This window comes from Trichosurus vulpecula, chromosome 6, assembly GCF_011100635.1.
Source record: "Trichosurus vulpecula isolate mTriVul1 chromosome 6, mTriVul1.pri, whole genome shotgun sequence".
Lineage (NCBI taxonomy): Eukaryota > Metazoa > Chordata > Mammalia > Diprotodontia > Phalangeridae > Trichosurus > Trichosurus vulpecula.
The window spans coordinates 200,655,440-200,667,972 of record NC_050578.1 but is presented as its reverse complement, the minus strand read 5'-3'; the positions used below and the strand labels follow the sequence as shown (position 1 = coordinate 200,667,972).

General features: G+C 46.1%; 1 protein-coding gene across 1 annotated transcript in view; it reads right to left on the bottom strand.

The window, feature by feature from the left end:
• NSG1 (neuronal vesicle trafficking associated 1) overlaps window positions 1-4,628 on the bottom strand; it is a 44,836-nt gene extending 40,208 nt beyond the window's left edge. The window contains exons 1-2 of the mRNA XM_036762818.1: window positions 3,709-4,628; window positions 2,754-2,904 (exon numbers count right to left, since the gene is read on the bottom strand). Coding sequence (XP_036618713.1) covers window positions 2,754-2,882 — 129 coding nt within the window. The 5' untranslated portion in view covers window positions 2,883-2,904; window positions 3,709-4,628. The remainder of the gene's footprint in view (window positions 1-2,753; window positions 2,905-3,708) is intronic.
• Between the last annotated feature and the right edge of the window lie 7,905 nt (window positions 4,629-12,533).

Sequence of the window (12,533 nt, the reverse complement as noted above, 5' to 3'; positions counted from 1 at the left end):
AGGTTCATAATACTAATAAGAATCTGGGGCATCTAGGTGGTGCAGTGAGTAGAGCACAGGCCCTGCAGTCATTAGGACCTGAGTTCAAATCCTGCCTCAGACACTTGACACACTTACTAGCTGTGTGACCTTGGGCAAGTCACTTAATCCCAATTGCCCTGCCTTTGCCCCTCAAAAACAAACAAACAAACAAATATTACTAATAAGAATCTGATGCGAGACTGGAAGCCAGATCTTTCAGGCTCCAAGCTCAGGGCTTTATCTGCCACTTTATCTCCAATCAGACTGTGAGCTCGCCTAGTTGACTGTAAACTCCTTGAAGGGAGGGGTTGGTTTTTTGCATTTCTTTAAATCCCCAGCTTAGCACAGTGCCAATAAATGCTTGTTGACTGGCTAACTGACTGACAATGTTTCTCATTGTCAAAGTACTTTGTAAAAAATTATCAAAAAATTATGCAAAGATATACTCTTATTGTCATAGAATTTGTTCAAAATTATCTAGGTAATTCAAACAAAGAAATAAGCTAAGAAGAAAAAGAAGGTTCTCATTTTGTTCTAAATTATCTACAAGGGAAGGATTGTTTGCATGTACTTGGTACATTCCATGTAAAAATGTAAGTACATTAAGAATCCACTGAGTAGACCGAGGTCACTTGGCCCTGGGACCTGCACCAGCAGAGATTAGCTATATACCATTCTCTCTCAGTCTTACTCTCTTCAGCTGTGAAATGGGGATTTGTTTCAACTCAGTTCAACAAGTATTTATGAAATCTTTACCATGCATCAGGTATCGTGCTAGATGCTGGGCATACAAATATAAAAACAGCCCCTTCCCTCAAGAAGCTTACATTCTACTAGGGTGAAATAACATGTACTAAGAGAAGTCAATACAAAATATATAGAGTCAACAAAAATAATTCTTTTGGAGGGAAGGCTCAAGATAAGCCTCATTTAAGAGGCAGCACCTGAGCTGAGCCTTAAATGGAACTATTCATTCCAACAGGAGGAGGTGAAAGAAATGAGGTCATTTCAATCTTGCGACCCAGAGCAGAAAATGTCACATACGGGAAACAGCAGTTGTCTGGGCTGGCTGGAACAGAGAGTGTATGGGGAAGAGTACCAGGAAATCAGTCTGAAAAGATAGGCTGAAGTCAAAGTGTCAGAGTCCTTAAGTGCCAAACATAGGAGATTTTAATATCTTCTAGAGATAATAAGGAACCACCGAAGCTTCTTGAAGAGGGGAGTAATATGGTCCAAATGATGCTTTAGGAAGGTTGTTTTGGCAGGTGCTGGGAGGACAGCTCAGGAGAGAGAAAAGCCATGAATGGGGGAGACCCAACTAGGGAACCATATCGATTGTCCGGATATGAAGTGACGAAGACCTTTCTTTGTGTAGTGGCTGGCTGTGTGAGTACAGAAAAAGGGACAGACGGATGTGAGAGATGTTGTGGAAATAAAATCGACAAGGCTTTACAACTAATTGGATACCATGAGGGGAGGGGTGTGAAAGAAGGAGGTTGAGAATCCCAGTGACTGGAAAGATAGTAGTGCCCTCAAAAGGAATGAGAAATTAGGAAGAAGGGTGACTTTGGGGAGGGGAGGGGATAATGCATTTGGTTTTGGACATACTGACTTGGTTATCCAGGTACAACTCGTGGGATCGTAGATTTCCATCTGGAAGAGACCTTAGAACCCCTCCAGACCAACCCTCTCATTTTATTGCAAGGAATCACTTTGCAGGTTGTGGGCAGGGAGGGCTTCTGATGCCCGAGGTCAGGAAGGCGATGAATAGGAGAGTCAGAATTAAAACTCAAGCCCCCTGACTGGAAACCCAGCACTGTCTCCTCTCCGTCACCCTGCCTTCTCCTCTAGTAAGCAGCTGGTATTGAATGAAGGCTTGGATCTCAAAAAAGATAAGCACTCAATAATAATAAATAATAATAATAATACCTCACAAGGTTATAAAGAAAGCACTTTCTAAACAATAAAGTGCTATGTAAGTGTTAGCTCTTTGTGTCACTATTATAAAAGTAAGCATCCTTGGAATCCTTGAGACCCTGCCTGCAGTCAGAACCACAACACAAAGGGGAGCTCTCCCATGTAATCCTGGGATGGAGACCTGGCTAAAGGGTCAGACTAAATTCCTTTTGGCCATCACTCTGGTCTCACAGTTAAAAATAATTGTAATATTTCCATGCTAACATTTCTGCAGTATCTTAAGGTAGAAAAGCCTATGAACAAGATCCCCAGCTTACCAGCAAAGAAACTCAAGATCATATGTGACTTGCTCATAGTCATTTATCTAATAAGTGTGGGTTCTGGGAATCTAACCCAGGCTCCTGTTTATTAACACGATATTATAGTGTATTACCAATTACGGCCCCTTGTATTTCTGTAAGCAGTTTTAAGGTTTACAGAATAAAAGGTAGATCTAATTACCTTGTGAGGTAGATCTGATACCCTGAATTTTTACATTCTAAAAATTAGCTGAATAATTATTACAGCATTAAGGAGAAAGGGTGTGGCAAGAAAGCCAAAGAATTCAGTCTCTTCTGACCGCTTACAATGGATGGGACTGCTATTAGTTCACCTCGATTTCCTTCTGAAGAGGAAAGAGTTCTGTTTCTACAAGGCCTCTCTGGCTGGCTTTCCTGTTTTCCCCAACCCACAGCTCATTCTTTTGTTACAGCTCTGTGCCTGGGCTTTGGGTGTGTGAGCTTGGGGAGGGGGTGCATTGGAGAAGCTAAACGTACCTTATCTGGAGGAGGGAACTGCAGCTGATTGACATCCAAGGGTGTCATCAGGGGGATGGTGTCGAAGCCATCCTCCAACAGGGGCTGTTTTGTGCCTTTCTCAGCGAAATTATTCCCCAGTTTCACCATCCTTCTGAGAGAAAGGCAGCACCTGCGGAACCAAAGAGGACAGCGCACATCACTGCAAACCTGGGCCGGGCGCACTCCACCGAAAGACTCCCCAGGTTTTGGTGGCACTGATAACAAAAGATGTGACCTACTGATCTATATGCCCTAAAAAATCTGCTCTGGCACCCGGGCAGCTTCTCTGAAAGCCAGGCAGGACACAAAGGCTGCCCTGCCAAGCACCTACAGAGGTGACCGTAACCACCCCGGCAGAAAGCTGAACTAAAGGTGGGGAGGGGGGTTGACGAAGACCAGGGCAAGAAATTGTCATTGCTGGATGGCTAAGGTGAGGTTGGGGAGGGAAGGGGACATTTGTCCCCATTTGCCTTCGCCTTACACAAGGGTGAGGTCGGGTCTCGGTATCTGCGTCCGGCTCCACGAAGCCCAGGAAAGCCCGGGGAGCTGCGTTTTGCCCCAAATGCCTCTCCATTCTCCTCCCCCAAACCCTTCCTGCCCATTCCGTTTTCTAGATCTGTCCATTCGATCTCAGTCTCTGCTTCCTTTTCACGCACCCACCCTTAGGAGTCTGATCTCTGCAGTAGTCAACCCTCTTGTGCCGATGTTGTCAGGGGCTTCAGGGCGCATAGAAAAGCTCCAGCGTCCCGTCCTTTCTCGAATCCCCGTCCCTGCTGCGCCCCAAACCATTGCTTAGGAAAGGACGCCCCCACATACCTTTTCTGCACCCCTCCCAACCTCAACCCCCCCCCGACACCCCGCCCTGTCCTCTACTTCTCAAGAAAAGCCCTAAAAGTCCCTTCAGGGTTGGGGGGTGGGTGGGATTTGAACTTACCCGAGGATCTAGCGTGGTTTCTCCAAGCTTTTGCCTTCAAGCTCACACACACGCAGCAATGGCGGAGGAAGAGCTGGGCGCTGAACTTGCGGAGGGCTGGTGGGTGTCGTTGGAGCAGATTCCTTTTGTTGGTGTCTTTCTCTCCTTCGTTCCCCTTCCCTTCCTCAGAGCTAATTCACTGCGAGTGTGTATAAGGATCTGTCAGCGTCGAGAGCAGCAGCAGCAGCGCTACTCCGCCTTGACGCAGCCTCAGTCCTTAGGGCGCAGAGCCGGAGGAGGCAGGAGGAGCGAGAGCAGCACAAAGGAGACCCGAGTGGGGAGGGGGTGGGGTGGTGAGAAGGGAGGGGGGGAGCTGCGGGGAAGGGGGGGGGGGGGTCGGCGCAGCCGGCTCTGCCCCGGATCTGCTACTGGTGCAGCCAAGGCAGCGAGCGCTCCCTCGGGAGTTAGCGCCTCAGTGCCCGCAGTGGTACGCGGGGGCCACGAGAGGCCCGGGGTGGGGGGAGACCGGCAGATGGGAGGAGGCTAGTAGCGGGGGTGGGAAGTAAAAGGGGGGTTGCTCCTGCGCTCAGCCTGCCAGGCGCCAGGCGCTTCTAGGGAGCGCTGCGCTAACACTCAGCCATGGAAGAAAGGAGGCTGCGTTGGCAAGGACGCGCCCTGCACCCAGCCGCCGCCTGTGAGGCTCAGGGTATGCGGACGCTTTGGAAAGGAAAGGGGCGCGCAGGAGGCTTGAATCAAGTAGGCTGGAGGAGGGCTCAGTCGGGCCATGGTAGGGTCTAGCTGTGACCCCATCATCACCCGCCCCTCCCAGGCTCCTTTGCCCTGTGCCAGGGATACCACGGCAGGCGGTATAGGGGGCTGCAGGGCGCAGGGGGTTGTAAGCCCCCAAACCTGCCCGGGCTGCAGAGCATGCCCAGATACACAGAGCAGTTCCACCGCCACCGGTTTCCAAGGCTTCGAATGGACCAAAGCACCCCCTTCGTTACAATGATTCTAAACCAGTGCAAGGAATAGATGCAGGGTGAGCCGGTGGGGCCGAGGGTGAAAAATTAATGAAAAGCCACCAGCTCCTACCTTACCCATGCCCCACCCCCCGACAACACACACACACACACACACACACACACACACACACCCCGAGTTTTCTTGAGCTTGTAAACCAGCCAACCCCTAGCTGTGTGTGCAAATAAGCGAACTGTCAAGCCTAAGAGGTAGATGGGACAATAGGTGCCTGCCTCCAGTTAGGTCCAGGAATCCAGAAGCCTGTTCGACTTCATGCTTGTAGCCCTGCCATAGCACTCCTACTCTCCCCATCCTCGCAGCCGAACCTCGTTCCCCTTCTAAAAAATAACCCACGCTCTCCCCCCACCCCCACCCCCAAACCCCACCAAAATAACCACAGGAATAAAGCACAACACTTTCTCAACACAGGATTTACATCTGGAAGGGACTTTAACGATCATGTAGCCCAATCCCTTTATATTACAGATGAAGAAACTGAGGCAGGAGCAGAGGAGTGAAGTGAGTTTTCTGTCTTACAGATAATTAACAGCAGAGCTAGTGACTGAATGCAGGTACCGGGAGTCCAAATCCCAGGATATTTCTCCACCTCGCTCTGTAAAGCAGATCAGCCCTGTACACTGAGAAGGATGCTGAGCACACAGTTGGGAAACGCGGACTGCCATCCTGACAGGATACTTAACTCCGTGTGTGAGCGTAATAAAATCAGCTTGTGTTTACATAGCTAAGCTTTATTCGTTTTATACTCATAACGACCTTGTGAGATAGGTGCTATTACTATTGTTCCCAACTTACGGATGAAGAAACTGAGGCTGAGAGGGGTTAAATGACTCGCCCAAAGTCACACAGCTAGTTAAGTGTTTGAGGTCCAATTTGAACTCAGGTCTTCCTGACTTCAGGTCCAGCGCTATCCACTGTGCCAGCTTACTGGAACTGAGGATGGTAATCCCTCTGCTCTCTCTCTACCTCTGAGGGCTGTAGTTATAGGGAAGGCTTGAGGTAAATTGGGAAAGGGCTTACTGATATGTTAGTGATTGCTACACATTATTCTGGGAATCTAGGTCCTCAAGTGCTGATTATTTGGACAAAAGCAGAACCGGATGGGCAAGGCCCCGACTTACCCAGATGTCCAAGTTTCCTGAGGGTTGCTGCCCTGCCCTATTTACCTTTTTCTCTTCCACAGCACCTGGCACAGTGCTCTGGGCATGTAGGCTCTTCATAACTCTTTGTTGAATCAAGGAATGAATTATTATGGTCCTCACTTATCCCAGTCCTTTTGCTTTCAGCTTATCATGAACTCAGTGGGAGCTCAGTAAATATTTGCTAATTTGGTTTGTGCAGACCAGACCCAGGGCTCCCTGGTCCTTTCCGCATAAGGACTGCTTCAGTTAAAATGAATCCGCACCACAGCTACAAAAATCCACCTGTCCTCCTCCCTCCCCACCTTCCCATCTACCCCATGATCCTTTTAAGTGTAATTCCTGGGAGCAGACAGCTGCTTTTCCCTCTCTGAATTTCTTTAATAATACATAAGATGTCATAACTGGATGAGATCTCAGATAATCCAGTCCAAGACCCTCATTTCTCCAGATGGGGTAACTTTGACCCAGAGAAATCTTGCTTGAATCAGGACTAAAAAAAGGCATCTGACTCCTTGTCTAGTATTCATTCCACTCACCACAGGCATAAGCTGGATCAGATTTAGAGGGTAGCAGAGGAAATCAACAACAAAAAACACACAACAGTTTTTAAGTCCCTCCTGGGGGAGATACAAAATTTAGATTAGGACACAATCAAGCTCATGAGAGATTTAAAAAAAAAAACACCAAAAACAGATAATCTATAACACTCTTTTGGGGGTGGGGTGAGGATGGGAGAAGAGGTGGAGAGAAGGACATAAAATTATTTTGTACAGAAAATTCCTGGTATGGAAACTGCCAACCCCCTTATATTACAGATGAAGAAACTGAGGCAGGCCCAGAGAGGTGAAGTGAGTTGTCTAAGTCTTACAGCAGAGCTCGTGATTGAATGCAGGTATTGGGAGTCTAAATCTGTGGCTCTTTCCTCCTCTATCTCACTTTGTAAAGCAGATCAGCCCTGTATAGTGAAAAGTATGTTGAACACACAGTTGGGAGATGTGGATTCCAATCCCAACAGGATATTTATTCCATGGGAGGCCATAATTTAAAAAAAAAAAGTACAAATCAGAAACTTGTCCATTTGTATCTTTTTTGTACGTGGTTGCTTTCGTATTGTTTCCCTGGTTAAATGGAGCTCCTTCAGGGCAGGGATTGTCTTTTGCCTTTTTTTTTTTTTTTTTTTTTTTTATATATAGGATTTAGCACAGTGCCTGGCAGGTAGAAAGTGATTAATAAATGCTAGTTGTCTGAGTGGCTGATTAGAGAATTGCCTGGGGGCATTGCAGAGAGTTGGAGGAAAATGAAACCAACAAAACAGCAATATGTCAAGGTTAAATGACTTGCCTAGATTCCTACAGTTGGTGGAGATCAGAAGCAAGGTTTCAACCCAGACCTCCCTGACTCAAAGGGTGGTCCATGATTCACTTGGCTCTCACGTCACCTCCGTAATACACAATTTGTGGTTGTTTCATCGTTTTTCAGTTGTGTCCAACTCTCCATGACCCCATTTGGGGTTTTCTTGGCAAAGATACTGGAGTGCTTTACCATTTCCTTCTCCAGCTCGTTTTACAGATGAGGAAACTGAGGCAAACAGGGTTAAGTGACTTGCCCTTGGTCACACAGCTAGGAAGTGTCTAAGGCCAGATTTGAACTGGTGCAGCACTCTTACCTACTGTATTAACATGTGATAAAATACGGGTGTTAGAGAAGGAAAACTAAGTGTTATGTGAAGCCTGAGGTCATTACTGACAGATAAGCCAAGGCTTTTTGCAGGAGGTAGCTATGGGAGTTTGGTTTAAAGACTAACTCAGAAAGGAGGAAGAGCTCAGCTCAGCCTGACCAGGTCAGGCTTTTGAGGAGGACCAATGGAAACCCTGGGGACAATAGGCTCTGTGAAGTTCTTAAGTGTGGACCTTCAGTGACATGGTGGAGGGATAAAGGAAAGAGAGTGGCAGAGAGCTGAGGGCCAGAGAGAGAGGCGGAGACTGGCGCTGGGTCTTTGCTTCACAAGGGGTTTAGACTAGGGATCTCCTTATCTGGAGCAGCCATGAAACCTAATGCAACCTGCCTCATCCCCCTCTGCTCCATCTAGACAATGACAGCTGACATTTGACAGATGTGTGTGTGTGTGTATGTGTACTTATTTACTTTCCATATGTGTTGTATCCCCCCTAGTAGGTTAGAGCTCCTTTAGAGCAGGCTCTTACTTGTCTATGAGTATTGGCTCCAGCACAGTGCTTTGTACATAGTAAGTGCTTAATAAATGCTTTATTCATTTATTCTTATGTATATGTGTATGTGTATACATACATGTGTATATATTTGTATATAAGTGTGCATGTGTATGTGTATATGTGTATATACACATACATTATATACATACATGCATGCATGCATGGGCCAGCTAGGTGAAGCAGTGGATAAAGCATCAGGCCTGAAGTCAAGAAGACTCAACTTTGTGAGTTCAAATCCAGCCTCAGACACTAGCTCTGTGACTCTGGGCAAGTCAATTAACCCTGTTTGCCCCAGTTCCTTTATTCATAAAATGAGCTAGAGAAAGAAATGGCAAAGCACTCCAGTATCTCTGCCAAGAAAACCATACAAAATGGGGTCATGAAGAGGCGGACATGACTGAACAGCACCACCAATATATTACATATATACATATTGGCTCAGACCTGTGATTTCATCCATGTGGGAAGCTCGGGGTGAGTAACGTCATCTCCCAAGTGCAGATTGGCACCTTCTTACCCACTTAAGAGGTTAGACTTAGAGGTGGCCTAGGGCACTGGGAAGTTAGATAAAGTGTGCAGGGTCACAACAGGCAGGAAGTATGTGTCATGTGACTCTGAGGATGTGAGTTAAAGGCCGGAAAGGATTTTATAATTGGTCCTGGAGGTGGGTTTACTGAATGGGGATGGGGGTGTCATGGTCAGACCTGCATTTTAGAAAGATCAGTTTTGACAGCTAAGTAGAAGGTGGCTTTAGAGAGGCCTGAGGCAGGGAGGGCCTGTACTAGGGTGTCCCGGCTAGAACGAGCTATAAGTTTCTATATCTTAGAATCGCATAAGACTTTTCAGACACCCTATATAATTATAAGCTATTACTATCAGTTGTTAGAAAGGAAAGGATGTTCAGAAAAAAAATCTAGCCCAGGTCTTTTGTTTTATAGATGAGAAAACACAGGCCAAGGTCACAAAACTTCTGTTGAGTCGTTTCTGACTCTCTGGGACTCCGTTTGGGGTTTTCTTGGCAGAGATATCAGAGTGGTTTGCCATTTCCTTCTCCAGCTCATTTTTTTTTTTACAGATAAGGAAATTGAGGCAAATGGGGCTAAGTGACTTGCCCAGGGTCAGACAGCTAGGAAGTGTCTGAGGCTAGATTTGAACTCAGGAAGATGAGTCTTCCTGACTCTAGGCCCAGGGCTCTGTGCACTATCTTGCCATCTAGCTGCTCCTATTCTCCTTCCACTTTCTCCTCCCTCCAAACAATCCTTGTATGATTTGGTTTCCATCCTTCATCATCCCGGTCATTCTAACTGCTAGATGCGCTTCAGTTTGTCCTCAGACCTAAAAGGTGCTACCCACAACTGAACTTAACACTTCGTATATGATCTGAGACTCCTTGCTTCTTTTATTCAGGACTATTGGGGAATATCTGAGCTGAAGATTTTGTGATTTCTTCAGCACGGGGAAATATGTTATGTCACTCTATCTAAGAATACATCTAACTTTTTGGCTGTTAGGTCACTATTGACTCCTGTTTGGCTTCTGGTTCACTTTAAAAAAAATACACACCTTTTCCCATGACCAATATATCATCCAGCCACACCTGTATCTCTATGGTTGATTTTTTGAACCTAAATATAAATCTTTATATTAAATGTCATCTTATTAGACTCTGCCTATCTACCTTGTCCAGATTCTTTGGGAATCCATTCCTGTTTTCCAGCACATTTTCTCTGTCTCAGCTTTGTACAAATTTGATAAGCGTGCTGTCTCCCTCCATTTGATTTCCTAGCCCCTCTTCAACTCCCAAAACTGGGACCTGTGGGACTTCGATGTTTGAGGATTAAGGATGGGTAAAGGATTTACATCTGTCTTTCCCACTTCTCTGAAAACCTCACATCCTCTGAGAGGATACTCTGCTTCTCTACTAGCATTATTTTACCCCATTTAGGATGCCAAAGCTCCCAGTCAGCAAACCACTGGACTCAGGCTGGATGATAAAGGGCTGCAGTCTTACTAAGTAGGGGTTTGGTGTGGAGATACCATAGGCAGCTGGTTTTTTTCTTGTTTGCACTTATTCAGCTCTAAGTAGGGAAGGGGCAGGAAGGAAGAGAGACAGCTAGAGAGGCAGAAAGAGAGAGAGAGAGAGAGGGAGAAAGAGAGAGAGAGAGCACATTTATTAAGTGTTTACTCTGTGCCACGTGTTGTGTTAAATGCTAGGGATGCAAATAAAAGCATGCTAGACAGCCCCTGCCCTCAAGTAGCTTATATTCTGAATGGGGAATTGAGCACATATAGGAGGTATTGGACAATCCACAAAGGAGGAGGTTTACACATGTGGGGTCATGCCTGCTGATGTCTGGGAAGGTCTGCCGAAGCCTAGAACCCAGCAAAGGTAAGGTCCAAATCATTCTATCAAGGCTCGAGGTGATTCCAGAGGCTAGGTCAAATTCTCTGGTGAGTTTCAAGTGGAAGAGAGAGTCTGAGTAGAGAAGGAATGGCTGGAAATATCTGGGAAGGGGATGTGAGAGTGGGAAATGAGAAAATGCAGCAGTTGAAATAACATTCATTCATTCAAGAAGCATTCATTTATAGGATCATGTAATTTAAAGCCTAACAGAAACATATCTATTCTTGTCCAGCCCTCTCACTTGATGGATAAGAAGACTGAGATTGAGAGGGAAAAGCCCTCATCCAAGATGACATACAGAGTGGGTGTGCACCAGGAATTCTCTTTGGTCCTCTTTGTCATGACTGATAAAGTCTTTGTTTTGGCACTGATGATATCTTCCTAGACAAAATGGACGGTCCTCCTTAGCTATTCATGGATGAGTCCTTTGATGGCACATTGAAGTTATCTCTTTGTAAAAAGTGGAAAGATGCTCATTAACATCATATTTGACAATGGTTGATAGAGTTATGGCTTAGCTGTACTTACAAGTCACCCTGCCTTGGGCCTGACTCTTAAAAGAGAGACCACATTAGTTAAAGAGAACAAGACTAGGGAGAGATATACAGGAGGGGGGCTATACACAAAGAGTTGGACATGGTTCCCTTGGAAGTCAAGCCCACACACCTGTGAGGCTCCTTCTAGGATCCACATGATCCTAGGAAAAGAGAGAACCACATGGCTCCAGGGACATCACTGGCTGGAGGTTGTGGCTGGAAGCAGTAGTGAGTGCAGAGGGTCTTCTAGAACACGATGAGAATGGCAGAATGGCAGTGAAATAACAATGATTTTTTAAAAAGCAGTGGAGACTCCTATACAATCAGAGGAATCTTGGGGTGAAGCCTCCTGGACACGGAGGAAAGCCTCCTGGTGCTGGACCAAGAGAAACCCAGAGCTGAAAAGCAGCAGGGACAGAGCCACAACACAAAGGCACACACCTGGAACGTGGCCTCCACTCGTTTTAGTTGTACAAAATGTTCGGGTCTAAGAGGACAGGACTGACTTTCTAGCCATTCCCAGTTCTTTGTCCTAGTGGGAGGTCTTCAAACACAAAATGGTGCCAAGAGTCCAGAGAGATGTAAAGGTTCCTGGAGGAAGTGGGCAATCATTAGAGGCTGAGTTGCTTGACTCTCAAGAGCAACCTCAAATGTTTTCCCTTTCGGAGAGCATCATTGAAAGATTTTGGGCAACTACATGGTGCAGTAGATGCAGTGCCAGGTATGAAGTCAGGAGTTTAAATCTGACCTCAAACACTTACTAGTTGTGTGACCTTGGGCAATTCGCTTAACACTGTTTGCCTCAGTTGCACATCTGTAAAATGAGCTAGAGAAGGAAATGGCAAACCACTGTAGTATCTACCTAGAAAACCCCAAATGGAGTCACAAAGAAATGATGCAACAACATCATTAAAAGATTAATGATTCCCCAATGCACCCCCTTTGTTGGGTGTCCTATACCCTAGGTCAGTGATAGGAATCGGGAAGATCAGATAGCTCCCTAGGAAGGGTGGAAGTTACCAGAGAGGAAGAGAGAGTTGTCCCAACTGTTTATGGTTCTGGTATGAGTCCTTTCTGTTTTGCATAACATTTCAATAAAATAGGTACATGTGTGCATGGGAGGAACAAAGAGCATTTCTATAGTTTCAGGAAGACTGAGCTCAAAATACCACAATGAAATTGTCAGACATGGGGATCTGCCACTTGGGATTTGTAGATCCTGGCTTTAGGAGTTTGAAGAAGAGATATATGAGCTATTAATTTACCAAGGAAGACACACCTGGAATTTAAAATAGGGTGCTTTAAAATTGGGTCCTTCCGAACACAGGTGGGAGGGATATGTACTCTCTTCCTACTGGGCTGCACTTCCTCCTATAGTCTAGGAGCCTATACTCTCCATCCAGATCCTTCTCCCTTACCTAGACCCAACTCTTAAGTTCTTTTTATCAAAGCTCTACTCTCCCAAGGGCCCATTTCCCCTCTTCCCAACCCACAG